Here is a 27162-nt window from a genome sequence, read left to right as displayed (position 1 = left end):
TTGTTTAAGCACCGCGATGGAGAAGCCAAGGGGTCAAAAAACCAATTGTAGTGAGAACAAGAGTTGTCGATTTGTATTTTCGTGGACTGTCATTTGCTGAGATTGGAGATCGAAATGGTGGTGACAGCTTATAATATCGTCAAACGTTTTGTTACCACTGAGAGTATCCTGCCAGAAAAGCGTAAGAGCGACCAATCCGCGACTAAAAAATTACCTGACAACATTATAGACTATGTCAAATATTATAAAACAGTGAGAACGCGCATTTACAGACAGGAAATTTGACAAAAACTACTTGTGTATGTACGGCGACAACCCTCTCTGGACGTGTGATCATGTGTTGCTAGTGATGAGCTTTTTTAAGGGATTATTTGGTGGCACATCAATCTTTTGGTTCTCATCGTCGAGAACTAATAATCAAATAACACCTATTCTACTTATGTATTCAATTTCATTATTGATATACTGGATGAAGTCATCATAGGACATTTGTTACAGGCAGCTTTTAGTTATATACATCGGCGTGATACGGATATTTCCATAGTAGTAATAATGCTCTTTGATCCATAATTCTGTCATGATCAGTCGGTCAGCCAGCACTTTATGCGGCCTTTCACTGAAATAACATGTGACGCAGATTGTATGAAACTAAGTTGAGAGTCTTGATCATTTATTGGAGGAGAAATTCAAAACTAATGTACCGCCTCTTTTATGGGCGAAGCTTTCTTTCTTTCAAATTGCAGACATGCTGTCTGCATTATATGTAACAACTTCTGTAAATGTGAAAACAAGTGTGTAACCTATTGTAGTAAGTTATCAACATATAGCACTACTTCAGCGTCAAATCAGTGCCTGGAATTGCTGTAATAAAACATTTTCACCACCTTTGTCATTTAGGTTATACTTTCTGCAAAACTATCCTGTTAATATCAATTTTAATCTGAATTACTTGATGTTAAATCCAAATCTTTAAATCAGAAATAGTAAATTTTAAAAGATATTAAAATCAGCTGTGAATCAATTAGTATTACAAATTTTGTTTTCTCTGTTAGACATTAGATGCAGACTACTCCAAGAGTCAAGAAGCTTTACTTGGTGTGCTTGGTCACATGATGTCTGGTAAGAGCTTTGAGCTAATACTTGCAGCTGCAGCAGCTACTGGTAAACTCAAGAAATTTGCAGCCAAGTTAATCAAGTAAGATATTCCTAACTTCAATGGACATGACATGTTTTTACACATTTCTACCTTGCCTGTATCATTGAAGATGGAAAGGAAATTTATATTAAAGGAAAATGTCTGTCGTTGTTTATATAAATACAGTACAGTTCTCGTGGTAGCTTTGGCTTTTGTGGCATCATTGTCGCATACGCATGGCTTCATTGTCGCCTCAGCATCGCATCATTGTGGCGTCAGCTTCTCGTCATTGAAAATTCAAGCTGTGTTCGCCTCTCTTATTTTGTGGTATCATTGTGGCCTCAGCTTCACAATCTCATGGCATCAACATGGCATCAGCTTCAAAGTATTGTGACAAGAGTATGACCTCATTATTTTCACATGGAAAGGCAGTAGAGAAAAACATGTGTACAGATGTTCGATATGTAATCGATTTGAAATTCAAAGCGGTAAGGGGAATAAAATAATATGACCAAGAGTAAAATGACATTTAAAAAAATATCTTGTTTAATTATTTAATGTTGAGAGTATTGGGTACCAAAAACTATATGAAGTACATTGCAATCTGCAAGGTGACGAGTGTCATATTGACTGCAAGGAAAAACGTGATAAATTTAAATCACACGATGCAATCGTCGTTCGGAAACAACACAATTTGCTATAGGAAATGAAACTGTTCTTGTTATAAAATTACCTTATTTTCATTCATTTTATTTGCTGGTAAGAGAACAGATTCAGATTCCTCAATTTGGTGGTATTTTTCTGTGTTTCGTTTAGTTTTAGCCGAGTCCGATCTCATGCCCGGACTACCAATACTTGCAAAACACGCAAACGCCGCCTGGTGCGTCGGCGTTGTCGCCTGTCATCTTGATACAAAGTTCCAAAACAAGTGCGTACATTTCCAACTATGATTGGATGGTTGTGGTGGCGTCGGTCTGGTAAAATTTTACATCCAATTTTCAAAATTAAGTCACGATCAGTAACCTGAGCTCAATCTATACGTACTTTAAAAGTATTCTCACAAAAAAATATTTTCGAATAAAAACGAGCCACAGGCCTGGTAAAAAATCGAATAGCACTTGACATGCAGAAATAATTTATTGGGCTTCAGAAAAATTCATTTAGTTGTAGGCGTAAATATTTGGTGACAATTTGAAACTCATTATACACACAGAAGTCCTTTGATACTGAATATCATCGACCCCAATCTGGTTTACCTTATTTCCCAACTTGCAAAACTGAATTGTATCTCAGCCCAGTTTTTCTTTTTTGAACTGAGGTCAAATCCCAGCTGTTTTTCAGTGAGTGATTGTGAAGCCTGTCACAGCACAGTGAATCGACGCCGGAGATTTGACAGTACGATGACCCTTTAATTAGCGTCAAATATGCTTTGTTACAACATCATTGATTTGCTGAAAGTCACCTGATCGGAGCACGACCTAGGTCAAAGAACCATATTTGTCCGTATTATCAACGGGACTTTGCGAGAGAACCACACCCACATTTTCAACCATTTTTAGCGCGGAAGTTGCCAACAAATGTCGAAAAACTCGTGAATTTTATGGATTTGAATAAAATAAGGCTAGCGATTGGTAAGACTGGTTAATAATATATCCCCCGATGCTCTTCGAATTTTTTTAATTTTATTTCAAGGTGAGAAATGGATAATTGAAGTTCCATCGATTTCAAGGCGACTGTTTCACCGCAACAACTCTACACTGTGTTGTAGTTTCACGAGGTAAAAAATATATATAATGAATAGTACTTGTTTAATTATTTGATTTTACAGCCCGCAAATTCAGGGACATGATCCCCACGAATTACGATAAATAAATGCTGATTGTATTGAATAATGGACGTCGGGACCATTTGGAGAAACGGGCATCGATATTCCAAACAAATTATTGGGACACGGTCGGTTGATATTTCAAACAAATAAAATTATTAACGAAAGACGTGATTTTTCCAGATATTTACGAACATACTGTCAGACCAAATATATGCAAAATTGACAAATACACAAAGAGCTATTAGGTTTTATTTTAGCCTTAGAAATATTTTCTTTCACTCAGTCCATGCGTGGGACTTCTATTTAGCTTCATGGTCCTTCGATTTGTGTTCTCCTTGGGGGAAATAACAATAATTATACAAATCGTAAACTCAACACAGTCAGGAAAAGAAACCTGGACAACCATGTCGTACTTCTGTTGAAATACATTTTGTAGCAGTGCGTCACATCAGAATATTGTTTAAAATAAAATAGTCAATCCCAGCCAAATCTAGGTCAAAGGGTCAGATTGCGTGCATATAATTATAGATAGTTAAAACAAAAAGTATTTGAACTTTTGACGGTTGTTCAACATCTATGCACGGTTACTAAACTAGTAACCGCGATCTATGAAAACCAGAAAATTGTTAATAGTCAGAATTTTTGCACAGTCGAAAATAAAGCGGAAATTCTACAAGCGGTCGCAAAAGCGAGCGATTGAAAAGCAGAAGCGGGCGAGAGGTTGGGCGAAATGAGTGTGTTTGATGAAGCGATGCTGATGCCACATTGTCGCCATAATGAGGCCACAATGAAGCGAAGCGGTAACCGCCTAACTTTTTAATGTCGCGACATTGATGCGATGCTGAAGCCATAACAATGCCATAATGATGCGATGCTGAAGCAAAGGTGAAGCTGAAGTGAAGCCAAAGCTTCCGAGAGAACTGTACTGTATCTATGGTAAAAAATTATATTCATAGTTTGATGACTGTATTAAAATTCAAAATTAATTCTGGTAATGTATATTCATGTTATAAAACTATGAAATAATATTATGAAGCAAAGTACAGGGTCACCAGAGTTTAACTATGTTTTGTTTAATGTTCAACCTAGTAAATATAACTAAAATATAAAAAGACCTCCAGCTGAATATGCAGCATTTTTAAAGCCTTGTAAAAAGACAAAATATTGTTGCACCAATATGTTAGATCTCACTGCCTGTATTAACTGTCTATGTGATGTACACATATGTAGCCTGTACATCCTTGCACTATACCCCATGTATATTTGTTTACTAACACAACAACCCAGGACAATATAGTGATGAATGTGTTCACCTCACATTACAGATTTGGATTCTCTCAGCTGACTGCTCACTCCATAGTATGAAATAGAGCATGTCCTGTTCCGGCATACAGTGTAATACGTTTAGAAAAATGACCAGACCCAATGTGCATGTCAAGCTGTCAGTCCTGTGTGCTGTGTGCGCTTACTAACATAACTAATAACTTTATTCTTGTTTTACTTAGTGAAGTTTATTATGGCATTACTTAATGATATATTCTTCTAATGTTATAAACATATTGTCTGTTTTTATTCAGGTTTAATGAGGTAGCTAAGCAGACCAGTGGTGAAGGTAGCAAGGCATCTTATACTAGAGCATTACTTTATGATATATCCTTTCTTATGTTGTGTCACATTGCACAGCTGTATGGAGTGGAGGTAAGATTAAATGTCTGCACTAATTACCACATTTACTGTATATGTAAGACTATAGAACTAATGTTGGTGACACTGGTCATTGTATCAGTTTTGAACAAAATCAAGGTACATGTGAGAAATGGTTCAAGGACACATGAACATATAGCAATGACAAAACAAACTAACTCAGTATCTCACTGTGTGTGATGTTTCATGCCAAGTTTGAATACAATTGTCTCAAGCATTCCTGACATGTTAACAAAATCAGTCAGTTAAAGGTCATTAGAATGAAATACTAAATGATGTGTGCATCATGTCTTGAGCTCAGTGCGTCCAGGTGTATCTGAGAAATTATGTCACATGGAAGGACAGACGGAAACCAAAATCCTAATTCCCTGTTTTAGACTGATACTGACTAGTACTAAAAACAAACATGTTTGACCCAAGATAGTATCACATTTTTTGAAAGAATCCAAGTTTGTAATTTCTTTATCTCATTCACTTACAGATGGTAACAGCAAATGGTGGAGATTCATTTTTTGAAAACTGGGCCACTCACTGTTTACCTGATGACAATGGTCCCAAACCATTAGAGATGGCACTGAAACCAGAACAGAGCAAAGTGGATCATCTACTGAATATCCTCAACTCTGGATCAGATATAAAAACAAGGTAGTCTATGTGCCTACTAGTGTGTATAGTAATTTACCAGTCAATGCACCTACTAGTGTGTATAGTATTGTACCAGTCAATGCGCCTACTAGTGTGTATAGTAATTTACCAGTCAATGCACCTACTAGTGTGTATAGTAATTTACCAGTCAATGCGCCTACTAGTGTGTATAGTAATTTACCAGTCAATGCATCTACTAGTGTGTATAGTAATTTACCAGTCAATGTGCCTACTAGTGTGTATAGTAATTTACCAGTCAATGCACCTACTAGTGTGTATAGTAATTTACCAGTCTGTGTGCCTACTAGTGTGTATAGTAATTTACCAGTCAATGCGCCTACTAGTGTGTATAGTAATTTACCAGTCTATGTGCCTACTAGTGTGTATAGTAATTTACCAGTCTATGTGCCTACTAGTGTGTATAGTAATTTACCAGTCTATGTGCCTACTAGTGTGTATAGTAATTTACTAGTCTATGTGCCTACTAGTGTGTATAGTAATTTACTAGTCTATGTGCCTACTAGTGTGTATAGTAATTTACCAGTCAATGCACCTACTAGTGTGTATAGTATTGTACCAGTCAATGCGCCTACTAGTGTGTATAGTAATTTACCAGTCAATGCACCTACTAGTGTGTATAGTAATTTACCAGTCAATGCGCCTACTAGTGTGTATAGTAATTTACCAGTCAATGCATCTACTAGTGTGTATAGTAATTTACCAGTCAATGTGCCTACTAGTGTGTATAGTAATTTACCAGTCAATGCACCTACTAGTGTGTATAGTAATTTACCAGTCTGTGTGCCTACTAGTGTGTATAGTAATTTACCAGTCAATGCGCCTACTAGTGTGTATAGTAATTTACCAGTCTATGTGCCTACTAGTGTGTATAGTAATTTACCAGTCTATGTGCCTACTAGTGTGTATAGTAATTTACCAGTCTATGTGCCTACTAGTGTGTATAGTAATTTACTAGTCTATGTGCCTACTAGTGTGTATAGTAATTTACTAGTCTATGTGCCTACTAGTGTGTATAGTAATTTACCAGTCTATGTGCCTACTAGTGTGTATAGTAATTTACCAGTATATGTGCCTACTAGTGTGTATAGTAATTTACCAGTCAATGCGCCTACTAGTGTGTATAGTAATTTACCAGTCTATGTGCCTACTAGTGTGTATAGTAATTTACCAGTCTATGTGCCTACTAGTGTGTATAGTAATTTACTAGTCTATGTGCCTACTAGTGTGTATAGTATTGTACCAGTCTATGTGCCTACTAGTGTGTATAGTAATTTACCAGTCTATGTGCCTACTAGTGTGTATAGTAATTTACCAGTCAATGCGCCTACTAGTGTGTATAGTAATTTACCAGTCTATGTGCCTACTAGTGTGTATAGTAATTTACCAGTCTATGTGCCTACTAGTGTGTATAGTAATTTACCAGTCTATGTGCCTACTAGTGTGTATAGTAATTTACCAGTCTATGTGCCTACTAGTGTGTATAGTAATTTACCAGTCTAGGTGCCTACTAGTGTGTATAGTAATTTACCAGTCTATGTGCCTACTAGTGTGTATAGTACAACATGCCCCTGTTAAATACACCCTAAAATACCACATAAAATACCACATTGTGCAATCTTCATACAAAACATATTATAATGCCTTTTCTTTTTTGCATTGTCTTTTTTTGGCCAGCCTGGCAAAATGGCATGAAATGTGCACCCAGGTACCATATGTGATGCAAGAAGTACTGAATGCCTGGCAGTGTTCAGCCATTGGTGGTCCCTGTGCGGTGCAGGTTAGTTTTACTTTTACCACTGGCAGTGTTCAGCCATTGGTGGTCCCTGTGCAGTGCAGGTTAGTTTTACTTTTACCACTGGCAGTGTTCAGCCATTGGTGATCCCTGTGCAGTGCAGGTTAGTTTTACTTTTACCACTGGCAGTGTTCAGCCATTGGTGGTCCCTGTGCAGTGCAGGTTAGTTTTACTTTTACCACTGGCAGTGTTCAGCCATTGGTGGTTCCTATGCAGTGCAGGTTAGTTTTACTTTTACCACTGGCAGTGTTCAGCCATTGGTGGTCCCTGTGCAGTGCAGGTTAGTTTTACTTTTACCACTGGCAGTGTTCAGCCATTGGTGGTTTCTATACAGTGCAGGTTAGTTTTACTTTTACCACTGGCAGTGTTCAGCCATTGGTGGTCCCTGTGCAGTACAGGTTAGTTTTACTTTTACCACTGGCAGTGTTCAGCCATTGGTGGTCCCTGTGCAGTGCATGTTAGTTTTACTTTTACCACTGGCAGTGTTCAGCCATTGGTGGGCCCTGTGCAGTGCAGGTTAGTTCTGCTTTCACCTCTGGCAGTGTTCAGCCATTAGTGGTTCCTATACAGTGCAGGTTAGTTTTACTTTTACCACTGGCAGTGTTCAGCCATTGGTGGTCCCTGTGCAGTGCAGGTTAGTTTTACTTTTACCACTGGCAGTGTTCAGCCATTGGTGGTCCCTGTGCAGTGCAGGTTAGTTCTGCTTTCACCTCTGGCAGTGTTCAGCCATTGGTGGTCCCTGTGCAGTGCAGGTTAGTTCTACTTTCACCACTGGCAGTGTTCAGCCATTGGTGGTCCCTGTGCAGTGCATGTTAGTTTTACTTTTACCACTGGCAGTGTTCAGCCATTGGTGGTTCCTATGCAGTGCAGGTTAGTTTTACTTTTACCACTGGCAGTGTTCAGCCATTGGTGGTCCCTGTGCAGTGCAGGTTAGTTTTACTTTTACCACTGGCAGTGTTCAGCCATTGGTGGTCCCTGTGCGGTGCAGGTTAGTTTTACTTTTACCACTGGCAGTGTTCAGCCATTGGTGGTTCCTATACAGTGCAGGTTAGTTTTACTTTTACCACTGGCAGTGTTCAGCCATTGGTGGTCCCTGTGCAGTGCAGGTTAGTTTTACTGTTACCACTGGCAGTGTTCAGCCGTTGGTGGTTCCTATACAGTGCAGGTTAGTTTTACTTTTACCACTGGCAGTGTTCAGCCATTGGTGGTCCCTGTGCAGTGCAGGTTAGTTTCACTTTTACCACTGGCAGTGTTCAGCCATTGGTGGTCCCTGTGCAGTGCAGGTTAGTTTTACTTTTACCACTGGCAGTGTTCAGCCATTGGTGGTCCCTGTGCAGTGCAGGTTAGTTCTGCTTTCACCTCTGGCAGTGTTCAGCCATTGGTGGTTCCTATACAGTGCAGGTTAGTTTTACTTTTACCACTGGCAGTGTTCAGCCATTGGTGGTCCCTGTGCGGTGCAGGTTAGTTTTACTTTTACCACTGGCAGTGTTCAGCCATTGGTGGTTCCTATACAGTGCAGGTTAGTTTTACTTTTACCACTGGCAGTGTTCAGCCATTGGTGGTCTCTGTGCAGTGCAGGTTAGTTTTACTTTTACCACTGGCAGTGTTCAGCCATTGGTGGTTCCTATACAGTGCAGGTTAGTTCTACTTTTACCACTGGCAGTGTTCAGCCATTGGTGGTCCCTGTGCAGTGCAGGTTAGTTTTACTTTTACCACTGGCAGTGTTCAGCCATTGGTGGTTCCTATGCAGTGCAGGTTAGTTTTACTTTTACCACTGGCAGTGTTAAGCCATTGGTGGTCCCTGTGCAGTGCAGGTTAGTTTTACTTTTACCACCGGCAGTGTTCAGCCATTGGTGGTCCCTGTGCAGTGCAGGTTAGTTTTACTTTTACCACTGGCAGTGTTCAGCCATTGGTGGTCCCTGTGCAGTGCATGTTAGTTTTACTTTTACCACTAGCAGTGTTCAGCCATTGGTGGTCCCTGTGCAGTGCAGGTTAGTTTTACTTTTACCACTGGCTGTGTTCAGCCATTGGTGGTTCCTATACAGTGCAGGTTAGTTCTACTTTTACCACTGGCAGTGTTCAGCCATTGGTGGTCCCTGTGCAGTGCAGGTTAGTTTTACTTTCACCACTGGCAGTGTTCAGCCATTGGTGGTCCCTGTGCAGTACAGGTTAGTTTTACTTTTACCACTGGCAGTGTTCAGCCATTGGTGGTCCCTGTGCAGTGCAGGTTAGTTTTACTTTTACCACTGGCAGTGTTCAGCCATTGGTGGTTCCTATGCAGTGCAGGTTAGTTTTACTTTTACCACTGGCAGTGTTCAGCCATTGGTGGTCCCTGTGCAGTGCAGGTTAGTTTTACTTTTACCACTGGCAGTGTTCAGCCATTGGTGGTCCCTGTGCAGTGCAGGTTAGTTTTACTTTTACCACTGGCAGTGTTCAGCCATTGGTGGTTCCTATGCAGTGCAGGTTAGTTTTACTTTTACCACTGGCAGTGTTCAGCCATTGGTGGTCCCTGTGCAGTGCAGGTTAGTTTTACTTTTACCACTGGCAGTGTTCAGCCATTGGTGGTTCCTATACAGTGCAGGTTAGTTTTACTTTTACCACTGGCAGTGTTCAGCCATTGGTGGTCCCTGTGCAGTGCAGGTTAGTTTTACTTTTACCACTGGCAGTGTTCAGCCATTGGTGGTCCCTGTGCAGTGCAGGTTAGTTTTACTTTCACCACTGGCAGTGTTCAGCCATTGGTGGTCCCTGTGCAGTGCAGGTTAGTTTTACTTTTACCACTGGCAGTGTTCAGCCATTGGTGGTCCCTGTGCAGTGCAGGTTAGTTTTACTTTTACCACTGGCAGTGTTCAGCGATTGGTGGTCCCTGTGCAGTGCAGGTTAGTTTTACTTTTACCACTGGCAGTGTTCAGCCATTGGTGGTCCCTGTGCAGTGCAGGTTAGTTTTACTTTTACCACTGGCAGTGTTCAGCGATTGGTGGTCCCTGTGCAGTGCAGGTTAGTTTTACTTTTACCACTGGCAGTGTTCAGCCATTGGTGGTCCCTGTGCATTGCAGGTTAGTTTTACTTTTACCACTGGCAGTGTTCAGCCATTGGTGGTCCCTGTGCAGTGCAGGTTAGTTTTACTTTCACCACTGGCAGTGTTCAGCCATTGGTGGTCCCTGTGCAGTGCAGGTTAGTTTTACTTTTACCACTGGCAGTGTTCAGCCATTGGTGGTCCCTGTGCAGTGCAGGTTAGTTTTACTTTCACCACTGGCAGTGTTCAGCCATTGGTGGTCCCTGTGCAGTGCAGGTTAGTTTTACTTTTACCACTGGCAGTGTTCAGCCATTGGTGGTCCCTGTGCAGTGCAGGTTAGTTTTACTTTCACCACTGGCAGTGTTCAGCCATTGGTGGTCCCTGTGCAGTGCAGGTTAGTTTTACTTTTACCACTGGCAGTGTTCAGCGATTGGTGGTCCCTGTGCAGTGTAGGTTAGTTTTACTTTTACCACTGGCAGTGTTCAGCCATTGGTGGTCCCTGTGCATTGCAGGTTAGTTTTACTTTTACCACTGGCAGTGTTCAGCCATTGGTGGTCCCTGTGCAGTGCAGGTTAGTTTTACTTTCACCACTGGCAGTGTTCAGCCATTGGTGGTCCCTGTGCAGTGCAGGTTAGTTTTACTTTTACCACTGGCAGTGTTCAGCCATTGGTGGTCCCTGTGCAGTGCAGGTTAGTTTTACTTTCACCACTGGCAGTGTTCAGCCATTGGTGGTCCCTGTGCAGTGCAGGTTAGTTTTACTTTTACCACTGGCAGTGTTCAGCCATTGGTGGTCCCTGTGCAGTGCAGGTTAGTTTTACTTTCACCACTGGCAGTGTTCAGCCATTGGTGGTCCCTGTGCAGTGCAGGTTAGTTTTACTTTTACCACTGGCAGTGTTCAGCCATTGGTGGTCCCTGTGCAGTGCAGGTTAGTTTTACTTTCACCACTGGCAGTGTTCAGCCATTGGTGGTCCCTGTGCAGTGCAGATTAGTTTTACTTTTACCACTGGCAGTGTTCAGCCATTGGTGGTCCCTGTGCAGTGCAGGTTAGTTTTACTTTCACCACTGGCAGTGTTCAGCCATTGGTGATCCCTGTGCAGTGCAGGTTAGTTTTACTTTTACCACTGGCAGTGTTCAGCCATTGGTGGTCCCTGTGCAGTGCAGGTTAGTTTTACCGTTGCTGATAATTTCAAAATATTGGTCATGGTTTTATGAAATAATTTGAATATTTTGGCAAATGCTAGTGAAGCTGGCTTGCTTTATTCCAGAAAAACTTCATTTTACCAACTTACATGAATTTTACTTATTTTGACTTAAGCATTTGAACGTTTATAAAATACTTTTTACAATTAATAAAGTAATTTGAAAAATTAAGATTTTCAATGAATATATTACTCTCACAATGTTAACACACATGTTCAAATAATTTATTATTTCAGAAGATGGTTGACAATGTTCGTAGTCGCATGTGTTGTATTCCTGTATGCATTGGTGCTTGGTTGTGTAGTTATATTAATATACTTGGTGCAGCAGAGAAATCAAGACCCATACAGTTATTGCAAATGTTTATGGTACCATTAGGTGGTGAGCCGGCTATGCAGTTTTATAATGAAAGGTTAGATAGTAATTTGTCTCACTTATAAAGTTATTGCTGGAAAGTTAGTGTGTATATTCTTAACGCAACTTTTATAGTGAATTATGATGGTTTTTTGTCTTGATTCATTACCTTATTAGTTCCTATTTAGACACAGTCCGGGTATGTATTCCTATCTTTGACATGCCTCCACCAATCACTTTCAGTATTGTCAATTGCCTATACTCAGTAAAATGTGCACTTCTTGATTAATAATTGTAGTATGCTGTGTGTATCATCCAACTGTTACATTATGTCTTATTTGGGAGGCGGGGGGGGGGGGGGGGGGGGGGTTATGAAGAGTTATATGAGAATACATTCTTGACATCTTGTTCTACCCAAGTAATAAAAATAGTAGCCTGTGTGTGTGTGTGTGTGTGTGTGTGTGTGTGTGTGCGTGCGTGTGCGTGTGCGCGTGCGCTTGTGCGCGTGTTCGTGTTCGTGTTCCACTGATATCTAAAGAACCACTCATTGGCACACAGATGCTCCAAACTAATGCGCAGATTTGATTAGTTTTGGGTGAAAATATGTGCAATATTAATTACCTAATTTGCATAATGATTAATGAATTTTCGGCTTTTCCACTGATATCTCAAGTACTAATCATCACATTTCAATAAAACTTGGTACATAGATGTCATAGGACACTGCACAAACCTGATAGTTTTTAGGGTAATATCAGTATATATTAATTAGCTAATTTGCATAATTAATTAATTTTCAGCTTTTGATATTTCAAGTTGTAATCATCACATTCCAATGACACTTGGTATACAATACAATACAATACAATTTTATTTCACCAGGTAAATTACATTACAAAGTACAAAACAAAGATAGAGATATACATAACTATCTGGCGAGGACAAGAGCGGTAGTTCTAGTAGAACTAATCTAGTCTCTAGCCCTTGCATATTCACTGATAGCAGAAAAAAACTGATAAGGACAGTGAATTCATAAATCATATTAATATATTGTTTAAGAGTACATAATACATAAGGAGAAAAATTATATGAAATATGGTGGTAATAGTGAAATGACAATACTGTAAATTGAATGATAGAGAAATAACAATAAAATTGATGTTCAATTATTTAAAAGAAATTGTTTTAGGGTAAGCTTGAAGCAATTTCTTGATGTTAATGTTTTAATGGAAATTGGAAGATCATTCCAGTGTTTTACTAATGAATATGTTAAACTGTTTTTATTTGAGCTTAGTTTTACTTTTGGAATTTCAAGTTTGTCAGAAATAACTGAACGTATCAAATAAGAGTGAGAGATTGAAGGGGCATAATGACCCAGAGAACGAGCATAACGATCGCCCTTCAGGTCATAAATAAACATGCACGTTTGGAACTTGCATAATTTATGCACATCAAGAATGCCCAACATTTTAAAGAGTTGTGAGCTACTTGCAGGGAGATTTGAAAAAGTGGCTAAGTGAATAAATTTTTTCTGTAATTTGAAAATTGGATCTAAAACGGTACTAAAAGTGTTGCCCCATATTTCAATACAATAGCTTATGTGTGGAAGAATGAGTGAATTATATAGTAATATTATAAGTGATTTGGGTAGGTAGTGACGCAGATATGAAATGAGTCCAATCATTTTACTAATCTTTTTAACAATATTATTAATGTGAGGTCTCCAAGTAAGTGATCTGTCGAGAGTGACACCAAGATATAGCACAGAGGAAGCAAGTTCAATAGGAGAGTTATCAATATTTAATAAACTTTGCATATTTGTCTTCTTTTGAGCTGTTTTGAAAACCATAAAATTTGTTTATCAATATTTATTTTTAATTTATTTGCATAATTAATTAATTTTCAGCTTTTGATATTTCAAGTAGTAATCACATTTCAATGAAATTTGGTACATAGATGTCATAGGACACTGCACAGACCTGATAGTTTTTAGGGTAATATCAGTATATATTAATTAGCTAATTTGCATAATTAATTAATTTTCATCTTTTGATATATCAAGTAGTAATCATCATATTTCAATGAGACTTGCGACATAGATCTTCTAGGATTATGCAGACACCTGATTAGTTTTAATTGGATATTAATTACCTAATTTGCATAATGTTCCACTGATATATAAAGAACCACAAATTGATTTTAATGAAACTTTTAAAGAGAAGTATGCAGAAACCCAATTAGTTTTTGGTAAATATTTATGCTTATTAATCACCTAATTAACATAATTAATTAAGACTGAAATCTCAATTACTGATCACATTTGAATAAAATTTGGTACATAAATGCTCTAGGACAATAGACAGGCCTGATTAATTTCGATCATATTAAATCTCTAATTAGCATAATAATTCATAATTTTTTTGTTTTGTTCTGTTCATATTAGTTACCTGATTTACATAATTAGTTTTCAGCTTTTCTATCAATATCTCATGTACAAGTAATTTTGAATTAATTTTTAATGTGTCTTCAATACTCTCAGCACACGGGAGTTCTTTCTAAGCTTTCTTTGATTTTTGTTTGTATGGACATTGATAGTTGTAAATCTATCTTTCTCCCAATAGAAATCTGTTAATGACAAATATAATCAAAAAGATGTGTTCTAACTGCTTGGATTCATGGCCTAGTGGTACATCCAGCAGTCTAGATTCCACCTTCACCATTCCACTGACTACACCCACTAGTATTGTTGCCAAGGATGTGTTTGCTAAAGTGCTGGAGGCTGGTTGTGTGGATAAGACAGTCTTGGCAGCGATGGATCAAATTATCAATGTCAGTGGTGTACAGTGGTTCTGTGAAAAGATGGTAAATCATTTACTTTCCCTACAGAGGAAAGATGAGCTGCAATCAGCAGGTGAGAAATGTAACAACGAACACATAAATCACAAATCTATGTTTTCAGACATTGACATTGTAAATAATGTGACAGATACAGAATATTTTGAAATTGTGTCATTTAAAAGGAATATTTTGAAATCATGAGAGTATATCAAAATCATAGATTAAAATCATAATAGTATATCAAAATCCTAGATTGAAATCATAATTATATATCAAATTCATAGATTAAAATCATAATTATAGTATATCAAAAAAGAGGTTTTCTACTATCAAGATAAAAATATTACTTGTGTCAATTCATATACATATCTGGGGGTAACAATACAAGCAAATTCAACGAAGCACAGAATAATATGGCAGATAAAACATGCTATGTCAAAATACTTGCCAAAAGAAACTGCCTGCAAAACAGCTATTCGTATTTTCAAGTCCTGTGTAAAACCTTTCTTATTATATGGTGCGGAAATTTCGGGAGTGAAAATTTTAGATAACAATAAATAAGATAAAACAGAACAGAACAAGATCACCTAAAATTACTTATTAATTACTGGTGTAGAATTAAGGATCTTCCAGAAAATGATCTAACAAAACAAGCATTTCAAGAACAGATGAAGTCAAACTTATCATGGGGTATTTCAATTCAGAGATTTAAACAAATCTGTAATGGGAAACAATTTAACACAGGATTCAAAACAAATTATGAATGTGCTAAAAAAGGATTACATTGAATTCTGGAAAGAATGCCTTAAAGAAAAAACAAAGCTTAGAATCAGTAACCATAACCTGGTTATTGAAACAGGTAGACACACTTAATCCAAATCTCTAATTGAAAATAGAACTTGCATAAACTGTTCTCAAAGTGAAACTGTGGATGAATTATTATTATTATTATTATTATTATTATTATTATTATTAATATTATTATTATTAGGTTAAAATCATAATAATATATAAAAATCATAAATTAAAATCATTTGTTTATGCAGCAATAATGGTTTGCGTGATTGTATAACTTCAGATATCATTTCAAGTTTCCTGAAAGTCACGAGAGCCTCTTGTTGAAATTGAAACAGTATTTTCTGTCCATCAAGTAAAAGGGTAATTTGATGGGTAATTAGTAGGGTCTGGGGTAAAATGTGTCATGCTTTTAATTTCTTATTCTTGTTTACTATATTTGATAGTTGAAATCATGATTGCTTTGTTCCAAGTGGATATAGAACAGTTGACATTGGCATTGATTCGTACTGTATTAACTCAAATACTGAATGATCCAAGTCAGTGGCAGAGACTTAGTGACCCTCAAGGACATGCCTTGGCAACTTTCTCTGTCTGGTGTGTTGCATCCGCACAAATGAGCCAGGATAGTTACAGAGGTAAATTTATTCAGTGATTTATTTATTTTCTATATTCATGTTCTATATTCAAATACTACTGGTAGTATAGTTAGAAGTACCTTTATTAATGTGTCAATGTCTAAGCTAGATTGTATGTAAAACCACTGTAAAAACATTATTTTATTTTCACTGGTATTTATTTTCACTATTTGATGTTTTTTGAGCATTTTCACTGGGTATTGAATTCATAATGGCAGGGAAACAAACTGCAGGTATCCATAGTCTTGAATGATGAAGTCTGAAACATCTGATACATGTGTAGTGATTTCATGATTCGGTCACAGATGACCAACCGACTGACAGTCATTTTTGTTGTAGTACTACATCAAAACCACATCTCAGGCATGTGTCAGCCAATTTACTTCAAACTTGTGGGAAGGATTAACCATTATGTGTAGTTGCTGTATGTTAGTGACTTTACAACAAACAACAGAATTCTTATGCATTACAAAATACTTGTTCAATTTTTTGTGAAAAATTCTATGATTTTGGTTTGTTTTTTTCTACAATATTGCATGCCTTTTGGAATAATGAATTGTTTATTTCCATGCCAACAGAAGTTAGATCAAAAGAAAATTCATTTAAACCGCTCAGAGGAAGAAAACGAGGATTTGTTGACAGAGATGTAAGTAAAACAATGTTATTGTCTTTCTATTTATAAAGATAAATACCATATATTAGCTGATGCATGTAAATGACTGGGGTTTAATTATCTTCAAAAGAACAAAGTACTAAATGTTACTGATTGTCTGTCTCTGTTGTTCATTGTCACTGTTACATTTTGACTACTTCTTTAACAATGATAGCTATGTGTCTTTAATACTTTCTTGGTTTCTAGTGCAACCATTTTTGACTCCCATGTGCGAAGCACAAAATGGGAGTCTTTGCAGTTAGTGTGTCTGTATGTGTGTGTGTATGTGTGTATGTGTGTATGTGTGTGTGTGTGTATGTGTGTCCGACTGTTCCACTGCTATCTCAAGAACCATACATCGGTTTTTGATGAAACTTGGTGCATAGATGCTCTGGGCCAATGCGCAGATTTGATTAGGTTTTGGTAAAAATCCATGCTTGTTAATTACCTAATTTGCATGATAATTAGCTAATTTTTAGCTGTTCTATGACTGTTCCACTGATATCTAAAGAACCACTCATTGGATTTTGATGAAACTTGGTACATAGATGCTCTGAACATATGCACAGATTTGATTAATTTTTGGTAAAAATCTGTGCATATTAATTACCTAATTTGCATGATAATTAGCTATTTTTTAGTGGTTCCATGACTGTTCCACTGATATCTAAACAACCACTCATTGGATTTTGATGAAACTTGGTACATAGATGCTCTGAACTAATGCTAGGTTTTGATTAGTTTTTGGTAATAATCCGTGGATACTAATTACCTAATTTGCATAATGATTAGTCAATTTTCGGTTTTTCCACTGATATCTCAAGTACTAATCATCACATTTCAATGAAACTTGGTACATAGATGTCATACGACACTGCACAGACCTGATAGTTTTTATGGTAATATCAGTACATATTAATTACCTAATTTGCATAATTAATTAATTTTCAGCATTTGATATAAGTAGTTAGCATTACATTTCAATGAAACTTGGTACTTACATACTCAAGGACTATGCAGAGATTGATTGTTTTCGATAAATATTTGTGCATATTAATCACCTAATTTGCATAATTAGTTAATTTCCAGCTTTTCCACGGGTATCTCAAGTACTAATCATCGCATTTCAATGAAACTTGGTACATAGATCCTTTAGGACTATGCAGAGACCTGATTAGTTTTAGGGTAAATAATTGTGCATATTAATTACCTAATTTGCATAATTAATTTTCAGCTTTTCTACTGATATCTAAAGTACTAATCATCACATTTCAATGAATCTAGAATTATGCAGACCCAATTAGTTTCCGGTAAATATTTGTGCATATTAATCACCTAATTTGCATAATTAACCAACTTTCACACTGATATCTCAGGTACTATACATCACATATCAATGAATGTACATGGATGCTGTAGGACAATAGACAGACCTGAATAATTGTGGGTTAAAATCTGTACATATTAATTACCTAATTTGCATAATTAACCAATTTTAAGCTTTCACACTGATATCTAAAGTATCGTAAAAACTCCAAAATTTCGACCAGTTTTAAATAATTGGTGTTAGAAATGTGACATGTTTTTAGAGTCAAAATTAAGGTCCATTTTCGGACGGTCGAATTTTTCAGAATATAAATCAGCAAAAAAAAATGGGGATGATAGACAGTGTGCTTTATTAGTTTTTAAAAAATGCAATGTCCGTCAATTGACGTAAACTTCCTCATGTTTCACGGTAAAAGCAAAGGTCGTGGCCGAGTTGTAACTCAAAATCTAAACAAAGTCATCAATCAGTGAGTATTATGACAAGCAAAACAAAACATCAAGACGCGGAGAAGAGGTCAGCACAAAACTAATAGGTCAAAAGACAAAGCTGTCTCGCACTACCTAGGAAAACTTGCGAATGTTCGAAGTACAGGTATCCATTGGACAAAAGATACATGGAAGTTTAGCAAACGATCTCCCCGACCCAGTGCAATGTATCCGGTTAGAATCAAAGCTCACGTGTCCCTTATTTGAGGGACCAAATTCTGCCGTAAATTCGTACTTGGATTAAAAAATAAAATGGGATTTAAGAAAATAAAATGGGACTTTTAAGGTGTATTTTGGCGTCATTTTTCGGACATTTCAATCAATCCTGCCGGCTAAAATAGAGTCTAAGTTTTACCGTACTCATTGACGTCTGTCTATTCAAGAGTACACGTGTATGATTTTTATCGTGACTAGCGTGAGCGGGTAAGCTTCCTTTCGAGAATGAGCTGTTATCACTGTGAACAATGTTAAATTATTCTTCAGATGACCAGTTTATTTTTTAAAAACAACTAATTTTTTTATTTAAAAAAAATCATGCCGTTTTCGCATCAAAATCCAAGCCAAAATATCGTACTACAACATCAATCTCTTCCGCATTGCGTTCAATAACATTAACATATTTAAATAAGCTATGGTAATTTGAACACGTTGGCATCATCCAGCTTTTTGATTGGTTAATTAGCGATTTGACCTATTTGACCTAAGAGAACATGGCGGATATCCTACAGCATCAAACGTTTATGCGAGACCGGAATCATTCGCTTACGATGAAACTAAGTTGACTTTTATTTGTATTTCATAACCATTCAACAAATTTATTTTGTGTACATTATTATAATCACTACTGAGTACAGTAATAATCAACAATTCAGAAACGCAGCATGCCGAGATTTTTGTGTTCGTTTTTATTTGAAACTTCGTTTATTTAGAATATATTTTCGCTCAGTCAATCAGAAACCCGGATTCATGCCTTTGAGGAAGGTCCCGTTTGAACGCTCACATCGGGTTTTTTTTCGTTTGGGGGAAAACTAAAACTGGTCGCAATTTTCGAATAAGAATGAGTCGGCAATTTTTAGTGGAGTCGAAAATTTGGAGGTAAATAAAAAACCGAAACCCGGCAAATAAATAGGCGGGCGAATTTTTAGAAGGGTCGAAATTTTGGAGTTTTCACGGTACTAATTATTCCATTTCAATGAAACTTAGTACAAAGATGCTCTAGGACAATGTACAAACCTAATTAGTTTGGGGTAAAAATCTGTTCATATTAATTCCCTAATAAGCATAATAATTCATAATTTTTTGGTTCTAATCACATTTCAATTAAACTTGGAGACATAGATTTTCTGTTACATTGCGCAGACCTCATTAGTTTTACACTCAAATCTGGTCATATTAATTTTCTGATTTGCATAATTAGTTTTCAGCTAAGTAATTTCGAATTGTATTTAATGTGTCTCCAATACTCTCAGCACATGGGAGTTCTTTCTAAGCTTTCTTTGATTAAACTTGATATTTTTGGGCAGATTATTTTCATTTTGTAAAAAAAGATATTTTTGACAGTTAACATGATTACTATGATACATGTATACATATACAGTTTGTATCAGGCTGAATTGGGGCTGACTTTTGCACACATTTATTCATTTTCTAATATTTTGATCAAATTTCTCTCAGACTATGCCTCACAGCAGGTTGCTTGTTTATTGATTCAGCATAGAGTAAATGCTATATATAATTATGATGTACTACTATTGAATATGTGCCTTTAGTATGGTGATATTTGTTTAATAAATCAATTCATGACAATGTTTTTTGATTTGCAGGAAGGTGGATTTAAACTGCGAAGAGTATTGAGTACAGCTGATCAGGACAGCACTACAACATTGGCAGGTATGGTGTCAGTTTATCAATGCATTCTTTTGTCTTCATTTTGGTCTGTCCATCTGCCTTAAGGATGTGGTAGAGTTATCATGCTCTAAAAAGTAAAAACTGTTTTCATGAGGAAAAGTGTTTTGAAGCATAGCAAATTATATATTTTCTTGAAGCCCTTGTTCCTGGCTTTTTGAAAAATATGATCTGCGACATGTACCACGAATTAGTCACGTGATTACTAAGTAAACATAGAGGTATTATTTTGAATAAAAATGAGTTTTGTATAAAAACCGTAGGGGTTTTGTAAAAAACGAAAGCTGAAAAATCAAAGCAGCATCAGCCCCGTCAATGTCTCAAGAGTGTTAGAACATAGATTGCATATTTGTTTACAATGACATCAATTTACATTTTTCCTGTTATTTCACCCATAGACAAGGAATTTAAAAGCTTTTTATTTTTCATTGCGAGGAGTTATCAAAAAATGCTTCAAGGGTTTTATTCTGCGCCAATACGTTATCAATGTGTGTGAATTTCATGAAAGTATGTCAATTTCTGACGACGCACAACTCACTTGAATGACCTCTATGGCGTCAGATTTCTTCTGCCTGAAAATGCCAAAAATCAAAACATTTGTCACGTTGCGCTAATTTTGGACATCTAAAGCATCAGATGAACTGATTTTTACAACAAAACACATAACATGGAGTCACTTAGTTAGCCTTGCAGTATTAAAATCCAAAACTATAAAGTTTTGGACCCATATTCGTCCTCCAAAAAGAAGCGACGTTGTTACAGTACACAGCGGTCCCGCATAACGTTGAACAGTTAGAGAGATTAATGACGTCATCTCATTATATATTCAAATCATGTTTACATGCGAAGCGTGGTCTGTAAAACAAACGCTTGCCGAGTAACCGGAGAAAGAGGTCGACATGCCTAAACGCCAACCCCTAGTGCTAGTTAACTCAACAACATCCAACGTTTTGTCTTGTTCTAACAGACACTCAACTTCCACCGCAACTTCGGAAACGGCGTTCTTGTACGGACCTTTGTCGATGGGTTGCCCGGCGGCAATCCCGCATAAGACACTAGTGTTTTCAAACCTCGCCGACCTCTCCCAACTGCTCGTCCGACCAATACGGATTTTCGGTTGATATTAAATTGTCTGCCCGACTTTTTGGAAGATGTTTTTTTTGATCATGTTTTGCTGACGAAATTTTACCCTCTTGGTTTGAATACTCAAACTTGAAGTGTGAACCCCATTGTACTGTCGGCAATGCGTTTCTGTTATAGGTAAAGTTTCGCTTCCTCTGAACTGCGTTTTGAGTTTTTCCTTGGGGGCCTTTTTTTGTGTTTGATCAATAATCAGGAGCACTGTTTCCGTCGTGAAGGGATTATGCAAATTACGCAATTACGCAATAAGTCAATGTTATTGTTTGCGTCCAGACTTTTATCTCAAAAACAGAGTGTACAGTATCTCGTTATACAAGTAGTTTTTCTTATTTTTTTAAAAAAAAGGTATTCTAGATGTGTTTCAGTTTTAATTTTGATAACATTATGAGCCCAATAACTTTACAAAAGTAATAACAAAAAAAGCAAAATTCACTAAAATAACTCTACCACATCCTTAAGGATGCATTTCTGTCTATCTGAACTTAACTCAAAGTATCTTTCTGTCCAATGTGGACATGCTAAGTATGAATTCTCTTTGTTACTTATAGTCACTAGACTCCAAAATACATCCTTCTGTCAAACTTACACTACAAAAAACAAGAATAACTGAATCACCAAAATAACAATCAAACCCATGTGTAATAAAACTTCATAAAATGCTTCATACATCATATCACACATATTTCTAATTGATACTAAAAAATATCATCAAAATCTAGGTTCTGGAACTAAACTTCAGTAGTTATATATAGACAAATTTCTTTTAAACTTAGTTACATACATTGAACATGGTGGCCATTTTGTTCTGTTCCAGAGACATATCTCTGACATGCCTTTATTATTATTATGAGACATATATATATTATGCATGATTTTACACTGAAAATAGACGTGGACTGTGTTAGGTCATGACTTGTATACTTATTATATTTTTAGAATTTGCTGCAAATGGAGGGATAATGATGTTGATGTCACACTCCCAACAACCACAGATCATGTCAGATCCATTCAATAAAGCATTAGGTAATGCCTAGCTGTTTTCTCACTAAATCTCCATTTTTGTTTCCATTTATCAAATCCTTTCATAATAATTGAATTCTAAAAGATGTTCAGTCAGTATATTATTTTTAACTTTTTGAATGCCTTAATTTCCCACGCTGAACATTTTGGGAAACATTTTGCAGTTTTTTATGTGTTTTTCTTATAACGGGATAGTTTCTCATTGGCTAAAGGTCTTGTACAGATTCATTTTGTGAAAGGTGACAAAGGGTTAATACATTATCTATTAGGCAATTTTTCTACCATTCATTTTGGCCATCTGTGTAGGCTTTCAGCTGGTGATGTGTTGTGAGTGGCATCCCACTATATGGGTACTAAGATTGTGTGAAGTTATTAGTCTCTGATATAATTTCACCTCAGTGCATGTGCCTACCCTTGTGTCAATCTGCGCATCTGTCTATGCATGCCTACCTGTATCTTTAATATGCCTGGACCAATCACATTCAAACTTTACAATGACATCTTGTCACATATATGCACACATATGATCCAATTCAAGATGGTGAAAATCAAACATTGTTGCTATTCTGAAATTGGACAAAAACGTCAAATAACATTATATGAAGTTTTGATTTGAATGACTGACTGAGTATGCTTACTCTGTCACAACAATGATTTGAGTTCTTTAATGAAAAATGTATTCTTCCCTTACAGCATCTATGTTTCAGTTATTTGCCTCAACACTGGCTGAGAACAATATTGGACCTCGTAGTGAGTTTGTCATGTCTTTTGTCAAAGAAGCACTACAGTGTGGTGAACTCACTTCAAAATCAATACTCCAATTTATGCCAGTCAACATGGTAAGTAAAAACTGAGACATGTGATATGCTGTTTTACATAAGACTGTATAGTGACTGTACATTATGAGAACTGTGATTCATTATTAAAGTAAAGTAAGTTTTGAGTAGTCTTAACTGCATGTGAGCATTACCTAGTTACCTTGTAAGATATATATGGAAAGACCAATTCAGGATTGAGGTGCAATCATTTATTAGAAATAAATGCATATATGAAGACTTGATTCGTAACAAATGATATAAAATTCTTTTGTCTTCAGATCTCACAACTTTTCAGAAGTTCGTTAGGAGGTACATTCCCATCTGATCTTGCCTTAGCTGTGTGTGATCTGGATGTTCCAATGGGAAGGAAAATTGCAGCAAAAATGCTTTGCCTTAGCAGAAGATGAAGTGAGCTGAATGTTACTATGGAAACGGTATCTGACCACTGCCAATATAAGGATGGAATACTGTGCTTAAATTGTTAAAACAAAGGGATTATGAGATTGTATGAGACTGGTGTTATTTTAAACATGATGGTTTGTGATGGTAAGCTGTGGAGGATGTTATACATGGAGAAAACTCTCATAAATCCATTGTGTCAAGGAATCTTCAAGGGATGTAATGTGTGTTAATGTCTTCATGGAAAACTTTCATGAACAGTTGTATTGTTACTTGATGCTGTTATTTTACAAGGATGGATTTTGTGGTGCTGCCACAAGGATGTACTTACTTTATCATGTACAGTGAGTCATGCATTGTATATATACCGGTAATTTGAGGAACTCCTTGAACAAAATGTGCACAAAATGTGTCTTCTTATTGATAAACAAGTAAATTATGATCATAAATTGTCTCATTGAAAGATTCAAGTGTCTGCAATATAACACACAAGCTGTAAATTGTAGGACAAAATGCAAGAATTGTAATTTTTGGAGCAATTTCTATAGAAATCCACGTTAAAATATCATTTCATTAAAAAAATTATTGTCCAAATTTTCCAATAATTTCTGTTGATCATATTTGCACAATATATGTATATAACCAAATGAAATTACCAATGGTAATTAAGAAATTGCCATTTTTTTTACTCATTTTATTGCAAACAGTAGTTTGGTGCCTGTACTTTTGATCTGCATAAATGAATGTTTTAATGGTCACCAACTACCTTAAAGTGCCTGTGAAATGGCTGCTATTTTCACGCCTAAAATTATCCATTGATACATAAATATTATTATTTTTTATGTTTCTAAGCATGAATTATTTTTTTTAAGTGAAAAAATGTGTTTTAAACGGCAATCTACACCAACTTTATTTTTGTGTATTTTAAAACGAGGCTCCTCATTAGCTTCTTATTTGCATACAGAAATTCCCCTTGTGACGTCAGAAGGGGAAGTCGCATGGCAGCTTGCATTGCCAGTACGTGTAAATAAGGCAAATTTCTTCTGCAGTTTTCTTGTCTTTGACTAAATTTTCACTTAGGTACTTGTTCGTCGAGGAAGAATGGACCATAATGAACACATAGTATCAATTTTTGTTGCATGGGGTTGAGTTAGATGCGAAATATGTTCATTCTGGTGTAGCTGGTCACGGTAATCGTCAGCGGTGCACGTTTGTACACTGTCGCTGGACAAAATAGAATTTGACGTCAGAATTATCTCGTTATTTAGCAGGTTACTAGGCACGTCACTACACTGTTTTATTTCATCAATCGTCTGAGTAAAACTTTCAAAATTAAAATAAAAGAGAACATATTTTGACATTCTAAACATTAGACTATAGTGATCACTATAAAATAATTTAAAAAACGACAAATCACAGTTACTAAATAAATGACAGCCGCGTGGAAATAAATTGAAATTTTGTTGAAATAGGTGAACGCGTCGGGTCACGACGAGGGCAAGTGCGTTAAAAGCGGATAACAAAAATAACCGAGATCGACACACATACAGATAAATTCAGAGTGGATTCGAGTTAGCGTGATCCATGGCCTGATTGTCATAATTATAACATCATATTAAAACTTTATTTGGTGGAAACACATTGACCAAGCCCGGATTCTTATTTCAGAAATTATTACGCAGATCAAGCTGCAAGCATGGAGGTAAAAAAAGAACAGAGGTGTGAATTCGACATTCAACACCAACCACCAAACAATTCAGAAACTTTTAGCCTTCGAAAATGAAAACAATTAGCAGTGTGTAAGGGCTGTGTAATTTCCTGTTTTTCCGACGCTTCGTTTTCGTGTCACTGTCAAAGTTATGCTACCTTTTGCTACCTTTTACTTAACAGGGACTAAATGGTTTCTATAAAACGATAATCAGGATCGCAAAAAAAGTCAACTCATTTGAAACACTTGCCGAACGTCTATCTCTCTTCTGAAATCCGCCTCGGTGATCATGGTCCGGAATCTATTTCTTTCAAAAGTGTTGTGCCAGGTTTATGTTGTCGGCGTTTCTCTTTAAACCTAGTTGTTTTTTTGTCATGGACGAGGACAGTTTTTCCAAAAAAGGAATCTGAGGCTAAGTGGCTTTCGTCCACTGATGTCGCACCTTCGGATCGATTAGAAACGTGTGAATACTTACACTATGACTATACGTTTCACTGCAATTGCCCACAACACAACATCTAAAAACTCTCTCTCTCAAAAAAAAAGGAAAATAGACAAAAAAAGAGAAAACAAAACAAATGCCGACTGAAAAATGTATATCGTTTAAAAGTATACTGAATGACCAGGGGTATGACTTCCTCTCACATTTTGTCATTTGGTGGCGCACTTTCGGCGAGAGTCGGAAATCCGGAAACAGACGACCATTTCAGGATAGGTGGGCGTGGCTACAACACGAGAAATATCCCAAATTTACTTGGATACGAGTAATCATTTTAAGCAAAAAAACCAATAACTGCCCATTTCAGTGGGATACAGATCTAAAATGGGAAACGTGAGGGTGGGCATTGCACAGGCACTTTAAGTGGTTCCATTTCCTTTATTCTACAATAAAGATGACTATTTATTGTAAGGCACGTTTCTGCTTCTATGATATCGTACTATGTTTTTTATGATGATAAAGTGATATTTAAATGCAATTATTGATTTATGTAACATTTTGATTTTAAGAAAATAAACTGATTGATTTTAGTTTCTAAATCTTGTATTTTGACTTCTTCTATAGTTGTTCCCAAGTCATACAAAGATTTTACAGTGCTCCCCTTCAATCCCTTAGTGAGTAAAAGTGCACCCTCTACGAATTTTGACTTTCCATTCCAATCCATTTTTTGACTCCCATGTGCGAAGCACAAAATGGGAGTCTTTGCAGTTAGTGTGTCTGTATGTGTGTGTATGTGTGTATGTGTGTCCGACTGTTCCACTGCTATCTCAAGAACCATACATTGGTTTTTGATGAAACTTGGTGCATAGATGCTCTGGGCCAATGCGCAGATTTGATTAGGTTTTGGTAAAAATCCATGCTCGTTAATTACCTAATTTGCATGATAATTAGCTAATTTTTAGCTGTTCTATGACTGTTCCACTGATATCTAAAGAACCACTCATTGGATTTTGATGAAACTTGGTACATAGATGCTCTGAACATATGCGCAGATTTGATCAGTTTTTGGTAAAAATCTGTGCATATTAATTACCTAATTTGCATGATAATTAGCTATTTTTTAGTGGTTCCATGACTGTTCCACTGATATCTAAACAACCACTCATTGGATTTTGATGAAACTTGGTACATAGATGCTCTGAACATATGCGCAGATTTGATTAGTTTTTGGTAAAAATCCGTGCATATTAATTACCTAATTTGCATGATAATTAGCTATTTTTTAGTGGTTCCATGACTGTTCTAC

At 36.6% G+C, this 27162-nt stretch overlaps 1 protein-coding gene across 1 annotated transcript in view; it reads left to right on the top strand.

Annotated features, from left to right (window-relative positions):
- Positions 1-26455, top strand: part of LOC102802799 (mediator of RNA polymerase II transcription subunit 24-like) — an 80558-nt gene extending 54103 nt beyond the window's left edge. Inside the window, exons 11-22 of the mRNA XM_085501539.1 lie at positions 1053-1195; positions 4541-4661; positions 5149-5312; positions 7008-7110; positions 11575-11750; positions 14314-14603; positions 15772-15963; positions 16542-16609; positions 20251-20317; positions 22409-22495; positions 23186-23331; positions 23589-26455. Coding sequence (XP_085357665.1) covers positions 1053-1195; positions 4541-4661; positions 5149-5312; positions 7008-7110; positions 11575-11750; positions 14314-14603; positions 15772-15963; positions 16542-16609; positions 20251-20317; positions 22409-22495; positions 23186-23331; positions 23589-23717 — 1686 coding nt within the window. The 3' untranslated portion in view covers positions 23718-26455. The remainder of the gene's footprint in view (positions 1-1052; positions 1196-4540; positions 4662-5148; positions 5313-7007; positions 7111-11574; positions 11751-14313; positions 14604-15771; positions 15964-16541; positions 16610-20250; positions 20318-22408; positions 22496-23185; positions 23332-23588) is intronic.
- The last annotated feature ends 707 nt before the right edge of the window (positions 26456-27162 follow it).

Source organism: Saccoglossus kowalevskii, chromosome 7 (assembly GCF_978046115.1).
Source record: "Saccoglossus kowalevskii chromosome 7, keSacKowa6.1, whole genome shotgun sequence".
Taxonomy (NCBI): domain Eukaryota; kingdom Metazoa; phylum Hemichordata; class Enteropneusta; family Harrimaniidae; genus Saccoglossus; species Saccoglossus kowalevskii.
Note: the sequence above shows the minus strand (reverse complement) of the source record. Positions and strands in the feature narration are given on the sequence as shown.